The 17,177-nt window shown below is 49.5% G+C and overlaps 1 protein-coding gene across 1 annotated transcript; it reads left to right on the top strand.

Annotated features, from left to right (window-relative positions):
* The first annotated feature begins 12,229 nt into the window (after positions 1-12,229).
* Positions 12,230-14,992, top strand: LOC124702111. The gene is made up of 3 exons (XM_047234216.1): positions 12,230-12,381; positions 12,493-14,287; positions 14,380-14,992. Exon 2 carries the CDS (start codon positions 12,664-12,666, stop codon positions 14,272-14,274), a length of 1,611 nt encoding a protein of 536 aa, XP_047090172.1. The 5' UTR covers positions 12,230-12,381; positions 12,493-12,663; the 3' UTR covers positions 14,275-14,287; positions 14,380-14,992.
* The last annotated feature ends 2,185 nt before the right edge of the window (positions 14,993-17,177 follow it).

Here is a 17,177-nt window from a genome sequence, read left to right as displayed (position 1 = left end):
TCTGGGCCTAATTCTTTGTAGGTAACTCAGAAAATTATGCCAATTTACGTGAGTGATCCTCAGATATGTACGCAACTTTCATTCAATTTGAGCATTTTCATTTGAGCAAGTCTGGTGCCTCAATAAAATTCGTCTTTACGGACTGTTCTGTTTTGACAGATTCTGCCTTTTATTTCGCATTGTCTCTTTTGCTATGTTGGATGGATTTATTTGTTCCATTAACTTTCCAGTAGCTTTGAGCAATGTCCAGAAGTGTTAAGAATGATTGTGTCACCTCTGAACATGTGAATTTTTGATTATGCACTAACCCTCTAATGAGTTTGTTTCGAGTTTGGTGTGGAGGATGTTTTCAAGGGTCAAGAGAGGAGGATGATATACAATGATCAAGGAGAGTGAAAGCTCTAAGCTTGGGGATGCCCCGGTGGTTCACCCCTGCATATTTCGAGAAGACTCAAGCATCTAAGCTTGGGGATGCCCAAGGCATCCCCTTCTTCATCGACAAATTATCAGGTTCTTTCTCTTGAAACTATATTTTTATTCGGTCACATCTTATGTACTTTACTTGGAGCGTCTGTGTGCTTTTGTTTTGTTTGAATAAAATGGATCCTAGCATTCATTGTGTGGGAGAGAGACACGCTCCGCTGTTGCATATGGACAAGTATGTCCTTAGGCTTTACTCATAATATTCATGGCGAAGTTTCTTCTTCGTTAAATTGTTATATGGTTGGAATTGGAAAATGATACATGTAGTAATTGCTATAATGTCTTGGATAATGTGATACTTGGCAATTGTTGTGCTCATGTTTAAGCTCTTGCATCATATACTTTGCACCTATTAATGAAGAAATACATAGAGCTTGCTAAAATTTGGTTTGCATAATTGGTCTCTCTAAGGTCTAGATAATTTCTAGTATTGAGTTTGAACAACAAGGAAGACGGTGTAGAGTCTTATAATGTTTACAATGTGTCTTTTATGTGAGTTTTGCTGCACCGGTTCATCGTTGTGTTTGTTTCAAATAGCCTTGCTAGCCTAAGCCTTGTATCGAGAGGGAATTCTTCTCATGCATCCAAAATCCTTGAGCCAACCACTATGCCATTTGTGTCCACCATACCTACCTACCACTGTTATGAATGGCATAGTGAAGTGCTTATTTATATCTCTTTATGATTGCAATGTGTTTTGTATCACAATTTATCTGTGTGCTACTCTAGTGATGTTATTAAAGTAGTTTATTCCTCTTGCACGGTGTAATGGTGACAGTGTGTGCATCGTGTAGTACTTGGCGTAGGCTATGATTGTGATCTCTTGTAGATTATGAAGTTAACTATTGCTATGATAGTATTGATGTGATCTATGCCTCCTTTCGTAGCGTGAAGGTGACAGTGTGCATGCTATGTTAGTACTTGGTTTGGTTATGTTGATCTGTCATGCACTCTAAGGTTACTTAAACAAGAATATCGAATATTGTGGAGCTTGTTAACTCCAGCATTGAGGGTTCGTGTAATCCTACACAGTTAGTGGTGTTCATCATCCAACAAGAGAGTGTAGAGTCTAGCATTTATCTATCTATTCTGTTATGTGATCAAATTGAGAGTGTCCACTAGTGAAAGTATGATCCCTAGGCCTTGTTCCTAAATACTGCTATCGCTACTTGTTTACTGTTCTACTGCATATGTACTGTCCGCAATATTACCACCATCAACCACACGCCAGTCCTGGGCAGCAAAGCACTTTTCTGGTGCCGTTACTACTGCTCATACTTATTCATACCACTTGTATTTCACTATCTCTTCGCCGAACTAGTGCACCTATTAGGTCTGTTGGGGACACAAGAGACTTCTTGCTTTGTGGTTGCAGGGTTGCTTGAGAGGGATATCTTTGACCTCTTCCTCCCTGAGATCGATAAACCTTGGGTGATCCACTTAAGGGAAACTTGCTGCTGTTCTACAAACCTCTGCTATTGGAGGCCCAACACTGTCTACAAGAATAGAAGCTCCCGTAGACATCAAAGTACTATTCATAAAAAGTCTTTGCTATATGATTCATTTGTTTACTCATGTCATTTACCATTGTTTTGATCGCTCCATTCATTACATGTTCTTGCAATAGTATGATCAAGGTTATGATGGCATGTCACTCCAGAAATTATCTTTGTTATCGTTTACCTGCTCGGGACGAGCATAAACTAAGCTTGGGGATGCTGATACGTCTCCGACGTATCAATAATTTCTTATGTTCCATGCCACATTATTGATGATATCTACATGTTTTATGCATACTTTATGTCATATTTATGCATTTTCCGGCACTAACCTATTAACGAGATGCCGAAGAGCCGAGTTGTTGTTTTCTGCTTGTTTTTGGTTTCGAAATCCTAGTAAGGAAATATTCTCGGAATTGGATGAAATCAACGCCCGGGGCCTATTTTCACACGAAGCTTCCGGAAGACCGAAGATGATACGAAGTGGGGCCACGAGGTGGCCACACGGCAGAGCGGCGCGGCCCAAGCCTCAGCCGCGCCGGCCTAGCGTGTGGGGCCCTCGTGTGGCCCCCTGACCCGATCTCCTCCGCCTACTTATAGCCTTCGTCGCGAAACCCCCGCAGCCGAGAGCCACGATACCGGGAAAACCTTCCCGCAGACGCCGCCGCCTCGCCAATCCCATCTCGGGGGATTTAGAGATCAGCTTCCGGCACTCGCCGAGGGAATCATCTCCGCGAGGACTCTTCACCGCCATGGTCGCCTCCGGGAGTGATGAGTGAGTAGTTCACCCCTGGACTATGGGTCCATAGCAAAGAGCTAGATGGTCGTCTTCTCCTAATTGTGCTTCATTGTCGTGTCCTGTGCTACCTAACATGATCAATATCATCTATCCGTAATGCTATATGCTGTGTTTGTTGGGATCCGATGGATAGAGAATACTATGCTATGTTGATTATCAATCTATTACCTATGTGTTGTTTATGATCTTGCATGCTCTCCGTTATTAGTAGAGGCTCGCCAAGCTTTTAGTCTTAACTCCAAGAGGGAGTATTTATGCTCGATAGTGGGACATGCTCAAAGTGCAAGGCTCGCAGTTTAAGTTGTCATGCGGTCACAAAGACATTGATGCTTGCTGAGGATGTAGTTATTGATTCCATTCATCATCCTTAGGCAATACGATAACTATCTGATGTTCTGATGATCCCGGAAGGGTTGATGTCATGCCGGTAGCTTTATTACATGTGATGCATCTCATACTGTAGATGCAGTCGGTCTCATGCGTTGCTACTCAACTGTTAATGCACTCAGTGAAAGTGGCGTCTCTGATGAATACACATCAATGCGCTGTGACATTCTTAGCGCACTTCAGCCGCCAATTGCAACTATGTTTCGTTAGCATAAGACTGGTTCTTATGTAGCATTTCTAATGGCGCCGTGGAATCCCTGCACTAATGACTACATCTCACTGTACATGCATTGTCACGTCCTGCTTACTTGTAAAATGTCGGTCTTCCATCTGTTGCGTCTTTTCCTTTTGAGTTAATTCATAGTGATGTATGGACCTCTCCAATCCCGAGTAATTCTGGTCTTCTTTATTACCTAGTTATTCTTGATGATTTTTCTCATTTTGTGTGGACGTTTCCCCTCCGTAAAAAGTCCGATGTCGCCACCACTCTCACAGCCTTCTACGCCTATGTTTCCACTCAGTTCGGTCGTCCCATCCACGCCCTACAAACTGACAACGGAAAAGAGTTTGACAATGTCGCCGTCCGCACCCTACTCTCCTCTCACGGCACTATTTTCCGTCTAACCTGTCCATACACGTCCCAACAAAACGGCCGCGCCGAGCGTATCCTCCGCACCCTCAACGATCGCGTCCGCACACTCCTATTCCACGGTCATGTTCCCCCACTTTTTGGCCTCGACGCATTAGCCACCGCCACCCTCCTTGTCAACCTTCGTCCGTGTCGTCCCCGCTGGAACTATGCACCTCATCACCTCCTTTACGGTTCCCCTCCATCCTACGACGGTCTTCGGATTTTCGGTTGTCGTTGTTATCCTAGTATCGCCGCCACCACTCCTCATAAACTCGCCCTCGTTCCGTTCCGTGTGTTTTCCTCGGTTACCGGCTAACACCAAAGGCTACCGCTGCTATGATCCGGTTTCTCACCGCGTCATCACCTCCCGGCACGTGTACTTTGATGAGCATTGCTTTCCTTTTGCACGAGAGACAGGTGGTCGCCACTCCTCCTTCGACTACCGATGGTCCCCGGCGTCGACCCCGGCAGGTCCGCCGGCTGCGGTGCCCTCGAGCTCGGACTCGGGCACCGCCTCGTCGTTCTCCGCCGCGCCCTTGAGCTGCGGCTCGGGCGCTGCCTCGCCACCCTCTGGGTCACCCTCGAGCCATGCCTCGGGTGACCCCACGCCGACACCCGCGTCGACACCTGCGCCGACGCCCGCCTCGACGCCGCCTGCGTCGCCCTCGAGCCTCAGCTCGGGCGCCGCACCGTCTTCGACGGGTTCATCCGCCTCGACGCCGCTTGCATCGCCCTCGAGCCTCAGCTCAGGTGCCGCACCGTCCTCGCCGGGCGACGCCTCGCCTCCGGCTCCGCCGCCGCCTCCTCCGCCGCCGGCCACGGGGCCCCTCACGCGCGCCCGTGCAGGGATTCGCGTCCCGAGCACACGGTACCCCTCGGACGAGTACGTCTGCACCGCGTCGACTTCCGCGCCTTCAGCATCCACGCCATCGCCCCTGCCCGCCTATGCCCGGGCTGCTCTCCGCGACCCGCAGTGGCTTGCGGCCATGCATGACGAGTTTGACGCCCTGCAGCGGAACCAGACATGGACGCTTGTTCCCCGACCCCCTCACGCCAACATCATCACCGGGAAGTGGGTCTTCAAGCACAAGTTCCATCCGGATGGTACTCTCGACCGTCACGAGCGCGGTGGGTGGTTCGTGGCTTTCACCAGCGTGCCGGCGTCGACTTCACCGACACCTTCGCCCCGGTTGTCAAGCCCGGGACGATCCGCACCGTCCTTCAGCTAGCGGTCTCCCGTGCGTGGCCCGTGCACCAGATGGACGTCTCCAACGCCTTCCTTCACGGCCATCTCGAGGAGCAGGTCTTCTGCCAGCATCCCACGGGTTTCATCGACAGCGCCCACCCCGACCATGTGTGCCTGCTCTCGCGCTCGTTATACGGGCTCAAGCAGGCCCCACGCGCCTGGTACCAGCGCATCGCAGCGTTTCTTCACCAACTCGGCTTCCGCTCCACCCGCTCCGATGCCTCGCTGTTTTGTGTACAAGAATGGTGCCACCACCGCGTACCTGCTGCTCTACATCGACGACGTCATCTTGACGGCCAGCTCCACGGACCTCCTGTGACAGATCACCGAGCGTCTTCGCGCTGAGTTTGCCCTCAAGGACTTGGGGCCCCTGCACTACTTCCTCGGCATCGAGGTCGTACGTCGCACCGACGGTTTCTTCCTTCATCAGCGCAAGTACGCCCACGAGCTCCTGGGCCGCGCAGGTATGCTTAATTGCGAACCCGCGGCCACGCCTGTCGACACGAAGTCCAAGCTCTCCGCCACGGATGGTTCGTTGGCCACGGATGCGTCACTTTATCGCTCCATCGTCGGTGCCCTGCAGTACCTCACCTTGACCCGCCCCGAGCTGCGGTATGCTGTCCGGCGGGTGTGCCTTCACATGCATGCTCCGCGGGATCCTCATTGGGCTGCGGTCAAGCGGATCCTCCGCTACATTCGTGGCACCATGGACTTCGGCCTCTCCCTCCACGCCTCCACCGCCACGGACATCGTCGCCTACTCGGACGCCGATTGGGCAGGCTGCCCCGACACGCGTCGCTCCACGTCTGGCTACTACGTCTACTTCGGACCTTCGCTCATCTCCTGGTCGTCCTAGCGACAACCCACGGTCTCTCGCTCCGGCGCCGAAGCGGAGTACCGGGCTGTTGCTAACGCGGTTGCCGAGGTCTCTTGGCTGCGGCAACTCCTCGTTGAGCTCTCATGTCCTGTTGCCAAAGCCACCGTGGTCTATTGCGACAATGTCTCCGCCGTCTACCTCTCCGCCAACCCGGTCCACCATCGCCGCGCCAAGCATATTGAGCTGGACATCCACTTTGTTCGGGAACAGGTGGCCCTTGGACACATTCGAGTACTTCATGTGCCCACCTCCCAACAATTTGCGGATATCATAACCAAGGGTCTCCCTACGGCATCATTTGAGGAGTTCGGTCCGGTCTATGCGTTCGACCAGCCGACGCTTCGACTGCGGGGGGTGTTGAGATACATATCCTTGTATATCCGGATGTGTATCTTCTGTAGTTATGTATAGCGATACATATCTTTGTATTGATTATTGGGCCCGCCTCATTCCTTGTATAGTCGAGGACGTGGCCTATATATGTAACGACATATGCACTCAATCAATACATTGTGAGTTGCATCCCTTTCTACACAAAGGACGAGGAGAAGGAGAAATGCCGCTGCTCCTGCTGCACGCACGCGCGGCCACGGCCTGGGTCGTCGTGCGCAAGGTACTTGTGCTTCAAAGACTCCTCACCCAGGGGACAAGCAGCGCGGCCGGCTTGCAACTGGCGCGCGCACGGCGGCGTGACGTACGTGAATGGCAAACCGACCCCCCATCAGACTCGAGCGCGCGCGGCACGACGTTTTGGGCAACCGTGAGACGGGACGCGCGCGCCATGTAGCACTAGCCGTGCGCGTGGGCTGCCGCCGGGCGAGATGGCGCCGCGCGCATGATAGATACGCGTATATCGCGACGTCGACGTCTCACGCGCCCAAGGCCACTGCACTCCATCGGTGTGGCAGCGGCAATGCGTGTCACCGAGCGAGCGAGCGATCATTTTCCAAGCATCCACGTGGCTCCGTGTACGCGCATGGTTGCGCTTAGTGAGAAGCCTTGTTCACTTCTTCTCGCGCTACATGCGGTCATGGACCTAACTCATATACACTTGGACACTAACGATCGTGTTTTTATTTTTATTTTCAACACGACGAAAGTCGCCATGAATATTCTCAAAAGAAAACGCCATGAACGAGCCATCGTCTCAACCTCGGCCCACACGAATGAGCACGAGGTGACCCAAGAGGCCGCTAAACTGGAAAGAATAGCGGCTTAAAGTGAACTAATGCATCATCGCCCAGTGTACGGAGGCAAACGACGAGCTGGTGGCGCAGAAAGCCGCCTAGCAGGTCATCATGATGATGAACCAGGAAGCGCTGGACGTGGCATTCGGCCATGGTGTGGTTATCCCTCTGGCTCCTCCCCTGGTCATGCCATCGGCCAGCAAGATAGTAATTTCTTGCCCATTGCGCCGCCTATCAACTTGATCTTATAATACTTTTCCATTGCTAGTTGGTCTTGCCCGCGGCTTGTCGTGGTCACTATGTGTGTAGGAATTCATGGAGAACAATGGATGAGGCCCTCTTACATGACATGTTCAACGACGGCATCGACGAGAAAGACGACGACTACGGTCAATATGACGAGAATCAATATGATGAGGCTTCTGAGGGCTACTCAATTGACAATTAGCCATTGCTTGGAAATGACGGCTTCACCCAAGCCATGGGCGAGGGCGTCACCCAAACCATGGCCGAGGGACTCACCTAAGCCATAGCCGCGACACTAGCCGCGTCATTTGTCATGACGGTTTTCGATGGTAAGAAGGTTAACCAAAGGACGGCGAGCTACACCATCGAAGATGACAAGTTTCTATGCAATGCTTAGATAGAGATATCATAAGATCCACTTTGTGGTGTTGAGAAAAATGGATTTGCCTATTGGAGCCGCGTGGGCAAGTACATCCATGAGCATAGGAAGTTCCCGCGCGCCAAACCCCTTCTATAGTGATCGAAAAGATCTCTCTTTGCAAAGAGGCGGGGCTTCATCCATGCCGAGTGTAGTAGGTTCCAAGGCTCATCCGAGATGGTGAAGAGAAGGGTAATACGCGGTGTCTCGGTCGTTGACATGGTAAACCTCTTCCTCTCTTCTCAATGTTGCTAGCACATATGCGAGCATATATCATTGATTGTTGTGCGTGTGTATGTTGTTTATGCTTTGGAGCACTTTAAGTCCTCCTACGACAACAAGGGATTCACACTAAGCCATTGTTGGATGTTGCTCAAGGACACCAAGAAGTGGGAAACAAGCTACGCCATTTTGAGGAAACTCGAGAGCGCGAAGAAGAAGGGCAATGGAAATTCGTCAACGGACGGTACCATCGACCTCGAATACAATGGGTAAAGCCTAGGCGCCCGTTCCATCGATGAGGCAGGCGGTGGTGGCCGTGCCAAACAGCCAGTTGGCCACAAGGCAACCAAGACCGGCATGCATCGTCTAGATTCCTCATTGGTGTTCCAAGACACCTTGAGGGAGTTGATGGGGATAATGATGAATGCAAAAAAGAGAAAAATCCTTTAGCTGGATAAGGGCACAAGTGGCACGTGAGGTAGGGGAATAGCGACTGGGTGTTCATCGAAATTGTGAGATTGATTGTATGAGTAACTGAGCCCGCCCTATCTAGACCTTAGCTTTAGCACTGCAATAAAGGAAGAGGCCATCACCGAGAGGGAAGAGAGGTGGCGCAAAGATAAACATGCAACCGCCAAGAGCTTTGTTGATCTTCAACCGAGAGCTCTTGAGGTGGAAGAGGATCTTGTGAAGTCTAGGCTCATCGAGGATGAAGCCAATACTGGGCTCATGGATGTCGATTCCAAGTCCACGGTCTTGGAGGCCGAATCCAAGAAGATGACTGAGGAGAACTGGATCATGCTCACAGACTTTGCGACCATCTCCGATCCCATGCGAATGGCTTGAATTGAGAAGAAGCAAAAGATGATCGAATTGAGAAGAAGCAAAAGATGATCCTAGCTCGCGATGCTTGAGGGGGCATTGACATAGATGAATGCCATTTGGGTGAAAGTAGCCACATTTCAGACAAAATGTAAAATATTATCTCATTTTGCACAGTTAGGAGGAACGAGCCACTAGTTACTGCCTGGAGGGCAATGACACATGTTTGCCACATTATTTGGTTGCCAATTTCTATATTTTTATGTTGCAATTTAAAATGAATTGGCCAACTGTCCAGGCCTGGTTTAAATTGCCAGCGGACTGAATGGGTCGTGCCATTGCACGTGATGGCCTGGCCATCCGGATAACCACCAAAAATCTGTCCGCAGGCCAACCCGAATAGACAAAACTGATCGAATTCCCCCTGGAGATACCCTTACGACAATCACGCGCGAGATGTGTCTAGCAAGGCACTGGGAGCATCTTTTCTATGCCCGACGCTTGAAGATGGACACTCGTAGCGGGCGAGCACGGCCACCACGATGCTCCTCCATGGGCCCAAAGCCGACAGGGGCAATCCAACAATGTTGGATATACCCAAACAATGTCAGAAACGAGGCCAAGGCGGCGACCAATAACGTCTGCAGCGCAAACTTCTCGCCATCATCCTCATCTGAGCTCAAGGAGGCAACCCACAACGGGTCGTTGGAGTTGCGGCCACCTGAAAGCCCTTGTCGCCAAAGGGGTCAGGTCACCATCATCAACGTCCTCCATGCTAGAGATGCCGCTTGATACGTTGCAAACATATCTATAATTTTTGATGCTCCATGCATGTTTTACACTAATTTATATTTGTTTTGAACTTTGTTGCACTTTTATACATTTTCCGACACTTACCTATTGAAAAGATGCCACAGTGCCAGTTCCCCTGTTTTCTGCTGTTTTGTATTTCAGAAAAGTTGTATAGGAAATATTTTTAGAATTGGACGAAATAAAAGGTAAAGTTCATATTTTACCGTAACAAAGACGGAGTACAAAGGAGAGACGAAGAGGCGCCACAGGGCGGCCACAGCAGGCCTTGGCGCGGCCTGGCCCCTGGCCACGCCATGGGGTGGTTGGGCCCCCAGTCGTCCTCCGACCTCGCCCTTCCGCCTATTTATTCACGATCTCGTAAAAAACCTAAATACCTGAGCCTCTATCCACGAAAAGTTCCGTCGTGGCCGCCATCATCGACCGTAGCTCGGGAGGGTTCTGAACCTCTTCCGGCACCCTGCCGGAGAGGGAGATCATCACCGGAGGCCTCTACATCGCCATGCCCACCTCCGAAGTGATGCATGAGTAGTTCATCTCTGCACTACGGGTTCATATCAGTAGCTAGATGGTTGTCTTCTCCAATTTGTGCTTCATGTTTAGATCTTGTGAGCTGCCTATCATGATCAAGATCATCTTTATGTAATGCTACATGTTGTGTTTGCTGGGATCTGATGAATATTGAATACTATGTTAAGATCGATTATATACTTTTCATATGTTATTCATGATCTTGCACGCTCTCTGTTGCTAGTAGATGCTTTGGCCAAGCAAATATTTGTAACTCCAAGAGGGGGTATTTATGCTCGATAGTGGGTTCATGCCTCTAGTTTTCTGGAAGAGTGACAATAACTTCTAAGATTAGAGATGTGCTATTGCTACTAGAGAGAAAACAGAAAACAACAATGTTTTGTCTAAGGATGATTCTATTGTTTACTTTACATAAATTGCTTCATGCGATAATTTGTTGCTTGCAACTTAATACTGGAAGGGGTTCGAATGATAACCGGAAGGTGGATTATTAGTCATAGACGTAGCTGGATTACGGCCTATGTATTACTACCTCCGTTTTAAGGAATAAGGCGCACACGTATTCCAAGACGAACTTTGACCATAAAAATTGAGAAACAAAATCTTGATTATATTATATGTAATTGGTATCGTTGGATTGTATTGAAAAGAACTTTTTAATGATACTAATTTCATACAAATAATGTTTATCTATTTAAAGTAATTCTTAGTCAAACAAAAAGCACGTAAAACGAGGGCCTTATTCCTTGAAACGGAGGTAGTATGTTGTATTATGTTGTAATGCCCGAATGAATCTCATAGTAATCATCTTGTCATGTATGGTCTTTATTCTGTCAATTGCCCAACTGTAATTTGTTCACCCAACATGTTATTTATCTTTATGGAGAGACACCTCTAGTGAACTGTGGACCCCGGTCCTTTCTTTTACACTGATAAAATCATCATGTTCTGTTTACTTACATCAAGCACTGTTCTCTTTAATTCCATCTCACTGTAAGTTGTGGCAAAGTATTTTGGTTGTGTTGTGTGCAGGTTCCACGTTGTTGCTGACGCCGGTAGTGCGTCCTGCCACAAGTCGGCTAGAAACACCTTCAGAAGTTACGCATTTCTTCTACTGGTCGATTAAAGCTTGGTTTCTTACTGAGGAAAAACTTTTTTTTTAGAACACAGTACAACGCAGACGTTCACAAACACGCACGTACAAACACCCCTATGAACGCACGCACGCACACCCTACCCCTATGAGCACCTCCGAGGGACTGAGCCGACATATCTTGAGGTTGACGAAGTCACCACTGGCGCCTCGCTGTTGACGGACACGTCACCTACCACTGAAAGCATAGCGCCGGTGGTGGGCTGGTTCCACCACAAGGGACCTAACCACCAGAGCCAAGCTCTGTTTGCCCTGAGGGAAAACTTGTTACTGTGCTCATCATACCTTCCTTTTAGGGTTCTCCAACGATGTGCAATCTGTAAAATGTCTTGTCCGGCACTTATTTCGGACCGGAGGGAGTACGAATTTTCTAGATATATAAAGATTGTGGAGAAAGTACTTTTTGCAATACGAACCCAACGATAATAATTATGCATAATATAATTAAGATTTTGCTGCTTTATTTTTACTGCCAAAGTCATCTTAAAATATAGGCGCGTCTTATTCGTGGAAAGGGAGCAGTAATAAGGATGCGTGGTCTCCTTTTGTTTTATCCCAAAGCCCCGGAGGCGTGAAAAAACAAAAGGAAAGAAACGGAGGTCGTGCATCTCCAGAGAGAAAGGAGAGGAGGAGGCACCGATCCACACCACCGCTTTCCGTCGACAAATTACGCAGCGTGCCACTTCCTGCCTCTCCCCGTCCATCTATCTGTCTGGGTCTGGGTCTTCCCGATCCAAGCCGAGCCAATCGTTGGCACCCAGCAGCCGTCACCGTCAAGTAACGGCCCCCCCTCACCCTCCCCCTCGTCCCGGCTCCTTCTGGGGGAGGCCGCCTCCGCCCCCCGCCCCGGTCTGCCCTGCGCCCCCACCCTCGCCTTTAACTCCCCACCTCCTCCTCCGTTACCGTCTTCCCGCTTCCCACCTCCCCCACCCGCTGCTCATCAGCTCCAATTCCATTTGATTTCGATTGATTGATTGATTGCAACTCTGCCGCTCCAATCTGCGAGGAGGAGCAAGAGTTTCAGGCCTTCTTTGGATTTGAGAGTCGCGGAGCCCTTGGATTCCGTGGAGGTACGTGGTGTCTTCCCCGAGGCCGGATCTCTGGCTGTTCCTCTGAAAATTGGCGTGATTTCTCGTCAGATTCGGGTTTTTGGATGCGAGATTGATGCGTGTGATTTGCAGGAAAAACGAAACCCTACTTCCCCGGGCCGTGGGATGGACGCGGGTGAGGTGTGAATCCTCGTCCTTGACTGATGCTCGTGGAGAGATTCGGGGGAGTGGAGCGCGCGGTGAGGAGGCGGTGGAGGCGCAAGCGCCGAAGGGTTGGGCACCACCGCGTACACGGACCACGCCATGGGGGAGTCGCTGCTCACCGCGCTCTCCATGGACACCCACCCGCACCAGGGCCCCTCCACCTTCCTCTCCATGGACACCGCCGCCCACGACGACTTCGACCTCTTCCTCCCGCCGCCAGGCCCCTTCCAGCGCTGCCTCCACGCCGCCGCCGCGGCTGCCGCCCCCCCTGACATCAACCTCCCGCTCGACGCCGACCCCTCCCCTCCCCCGCCGCCTCTCTACGATTCCAACGTCGACATGCTAGATGTCGGCCTCGGCTGCCCGCACCTCTACGACTCCGACTCGCCTGCCCCGGCCGCCCCGGCGCCCTCCGTCCCGGCCTCCACCACCACCACCGTCCACGTGTCCCACACCAAGAGCTCCAGCTCCAGCGCCGCGCGCAAGTGCGTCAAGCGCAACGACAGCATCTGGGGCGCATGGTTCTTCTTCACCCACTACTTCAAGCCCGTCATGTCGCCCGATAAGGGCGTCAACAAGTCCAAGGCCGCTGCCACCACCTCTACCGGCACCGGTAACAATACTAATGCCACCATGGATGCCTTCCTGGTGCAGCACGACATGGAGAACATGTACATGTGGGTGTTCAAGGAGCGCCCCGACAATGCCCTCGGCAAGATGCAGCTCAGGAGCTTCATGAACGGCCACTCGCGCCTCGGGGAGCCGCAGTTCCCTTTCAGCGCCGAGAAAGGGTTTGTGCGATCGCACAGGATGCAGCGTAAGCATTACCGTGGGCTGTCGAACCCACAGTGCCTTCATGGGATTGAGATCGCGCAGACGCCGAACCTGGTCGGTGTTCCCGAGGCCGATCTGAAGAGGTGGTTCGAGCTCACTGGGAGGGATGCCAACTTCTCGATCCCCACCGAGGCCGGTGATTTCGAGACGTGGAGGAATCTGCCGACCGCAGAATTTGAGCTCGACAGGCCTTCAACTGCTGCTCCCGCAAAGAGCACCTCGCTTGCACATCACAAGAAGTTGCTCAATGGTTCTGGCCTTAACCTGTCGTCAACACATGCATCAAAGCATGGGTTAGGGGATGGTCTGGACATCGCAGCTATGTGCCACAAGCGCAGGAAGGACTCCTCCCCCTCTGCCATGGAGGAGGATTGCAGCAACTCAAATTCAGACAAGGTTCAGGACATGGATGTAAGCCACACTTTCGAGCCATCATGGATGAATGACTTCAGTGGTGTGATGCGCCATGCTTCTGGCCCAGTAACTGCCGCAAAAACAATATATGAAGATAGCAAGGGATACCTGATCATCATTAGCCTGCCATTTGCTGATATGGAAAAGGTCAAGGTTACCTGGAAGAATACTCTTACAGGTGGCATCGTTAAGGTGTCATGTACCAGTGTTGGCCGGATGCCATTCTTGAAGCGACATGACCGGACCTTCAAGCTGGCAGATCCTTCACCTGAGCATTGTCCACCTGGGGAGTTTGTCCGGGAAATTCCATTGCCTACCCGGATTCCAGAAGATGCTACTTTGGAAGCATACTGTGATGGAACAGGAACAGGCCTAGAGATTATTGTCCCTAAACACCGTGTTGGTCCTGAAGAACATGAAGTCCATGTGTCTCTGAGGCCTCCCTCTTCCTGGTGCCAATGAAAACATGTTCAAGGTGTGTGATATATGTCCATGTAGTAGTAGTTAGAACATGTCCATTATTGTCTGCTGCTATTGACTGATCTTTACTCTCTGCTAACCCTCTAGTTTGCGGGAAGATAAGGTGTGCCTACCATACAACAAATGCAGCTCAGTTTTGCTAAATACTCCTAATTGGTTGAAGCATTCCGGTAGTAGGTTGAGCATGCTACAGGACATAAGGAAACATATCTGGATTGCTTTGGTCTATGATTCTGGGGAGTACCTTATGTATTATCTTTAGCTTTTGTCGGAGTTTGCTTCGTATGAAAGGTTTGTTGCCTGCTCAATGTGCTTCAGATATGTGCATTACTTCTGGTAGTCTAGTGAGCAGCCTGCTTGTTCTACAGAAATGACTCATGGAGAACTGTACAGGCATCAATAGTCAATTTTTATAGGTTGTTGAGGAGTTCGGTTTGTGGGCATTCTTGGAAATATCTGTCTCGTCTATTTGATGGGAAGTAGGAAAGGAGTGCATGTAATTGGTATTAGAATTTGTCGATGTTTTGTGAAAGGATTGCATGTAAGTGCTTCTAGGATCTGTCGATGTTTTGTGGAAACTAGTGGTCTCTTTAGCATTGGAACGCCTTCCAGGAATTGTTGGGAGGCGAGAGTGCAATTGATTGAAAAGATGTCAATGTAAAACTATCTGTTATCAATATAGATCAGTTTTTATCGGTTATGGGCACTGTTGTGGTTTTATCTTCAATATTCATATGCTTCAGTTATTGTCTAACACCATCCAGTATTATATTGTTAGTTCAAAATCAAATGAAAATTCACCCTGGAGATAGTGCTGTATCGGGGGAGTTATTTTTGCATTGGTTTGCCTTGTTGAATGTAAATTTCCAGTGCCCCATGTTTCACGCAACACCTTGGGCTTGAGTTAACCAAAATAATTACTAGCACATTGGTTTCCGTTGTTGGCCTGAAAATGACAGTTGTTTTGCTATTTCAGTTCACCCCTGTGGCGGGGCTAGAACCTGCCAGCTCTGCTCATCCTGTGCCTCATCTATTCACCCACATCACTGTCATCTTATCTTGCAAGTTGGTATGATTTTCCCTGCGAGGGGATCCAGATTCATGACTGATTGGTCGTAAATGACATAGACAGCCAGCAAAGGTTTTTGGTTTCCGGTCAAGTTGCATTTTTATTTTGCGATGCCGTCTAGCTCTGTGGCTCTGTTGCTACACCAGAGATGCACTGCATATGGATATGACTGAAGAAAATGCGCTGTTTGTTCCTCTAATGGGACCTGAGGATCTTACGCATCGCCACTTGCGATTAATAAGTATACTGTTAGCCATTACCATTTGTTAATTCGATAACGGTTGACCAATCGGATGATTTGTTGCGATGTGGCAACTTGACGTCGTCGTTTTCTTTTATCTTTTGTGTCGCTGTTGATCGGAGGTATGTATGTGTGTCCCCTGATATCTGCATGTCGCCGTTTCGATAAGCCGGCGAAGCACAAGCTAAAGCGGCCTTTGCTCCTCTCAAGAGACGCTTTATAAGGTGCAGCGTTGGTCCCTGCCTAACTTGGTGGAGAAGAATGGGGGCTCCAGGACCTGGAGCATTTGATAAGCTTTCTGACCGTTGAGTGCATATTTCGCAACTGGGCTCCCTTATAAATCTAATAGTAAGCGCTTTACTTGTGTATAGTATTTTTTCTTGTTGCTGTCTGAACTGGATAAGCTTCACCTCAGCTCGTGTGTTGTTTTGGTTTCCCTTGTGGAACAACTCAACTCATGACTGGAGAAAAGGCGTGCTTTGCTTTGTTTCTGGATCGTTGTTGCTGCTGACACAGGCATGTTTTGGAATCTTCATAAGCATCAACCATATGTATGTAGCTCAACATTATTGAAGTTAAACAAAAGAAACCAGGGGGCAAGTTATGCAGCACCAGGCATCTGGCTGCACTTGTTGCACCCACTGAATCCGTACCGTGTCAGACTGTTTCACGGCCTAAATAGCCAAACAATATATCCTCAGGCGTAAATTTTGGTTTCTGTCTCTTTCGTACGGCCTACGACCACGCTGCGGCTGTTTCCTCTCGTGATGTATGACCACCCTCTAGTTTCATTTATAATCCAAAAATTTGCTGGTGCATTCTGTCGTCGCCGGAGCATGTACCGAGTGCATATCTCGTAATGGTATCTCTGTCGAATATACTCTCCACATTAGAGCTCACACAATCTAGGAATTAGCAGTTTTTACCTAACATCTTTTCTGAATTCTGATCATGGTTTGGTCTCCAATGGTATCCACGTCAAACACTCCACCTTCAAGACAACCAACAAGTGCACGAGCTTTTGACGTGTCGGTCTAGAAATGAGCATTTTCGCCCTGCTCCCCTTTCGCCCGATTTGCTTGTGCCCTTCGTTTTCAGAATGTGACGGGTGGTGTTATGAGTTATCGACGCCGATAGAGCTGCTGAAGGCTGTAGCCTGTAGAATGATCTGCGTGTGGAAGCAGCAACAGGCCAACCGAATTTCCCAAGGTCGCCAGGGCCAACATCAATATTCAAAGGTCGAGACGGTGAGAAGAGCGCAGAAGCAAAGTGGTAGAATGTTCAGATGACGGTAGAGTCCACGTTTGCTCACAAGCCACGACGGTGACTGCTGCAGATCTCTTATCTCTTATCCAGACATATCCCTTATATATGTTGAGTTAATTTTTTTTAAATATTGTCACTTGCTTGAATCGCAATAATTTCAGCCGTTTTGGGTTGCTAAATTGTGCTGCGATTTACATGTTTTTATAACTTTCCATTACAAAATTAACCACAAATTTTATCAAAAGAAGGGCAAGGGTGTGCTCGGTTTATGGCCCAGGGTTGCGCTACCTAGGAATAAAAATTGGTTCA

This window comes from Lolium rigidum, chromosome 3, assembly GCF_022539505.1.
Source record: "Lolium rigidum isolate FL_2022 chromosome 3, APGP_CSIRO_Lrig_0.1, whole genome shotgun sequence".
Lineage (NCBI taxonomy): Eukaryota > Viridiplantae > Streptophyta > Magnoliopsida > Poales > Poaceae > Lolium > Lolium rigidum.
Note: the sequence above shows the minus strand (reverse complement) of the source record. Positions and strands in the feature narration are given on the sequence as shown.

What these genes read in the sequence shown, in the direction of transcription:
- LOC124702111 (XM_047234216.1), top strand. Translation starts at nt 12,664, where the DNA reads ATGGGGGAGTCGCTGCTCACCGCGCTCTCCATGGACACCCACCCGCAC.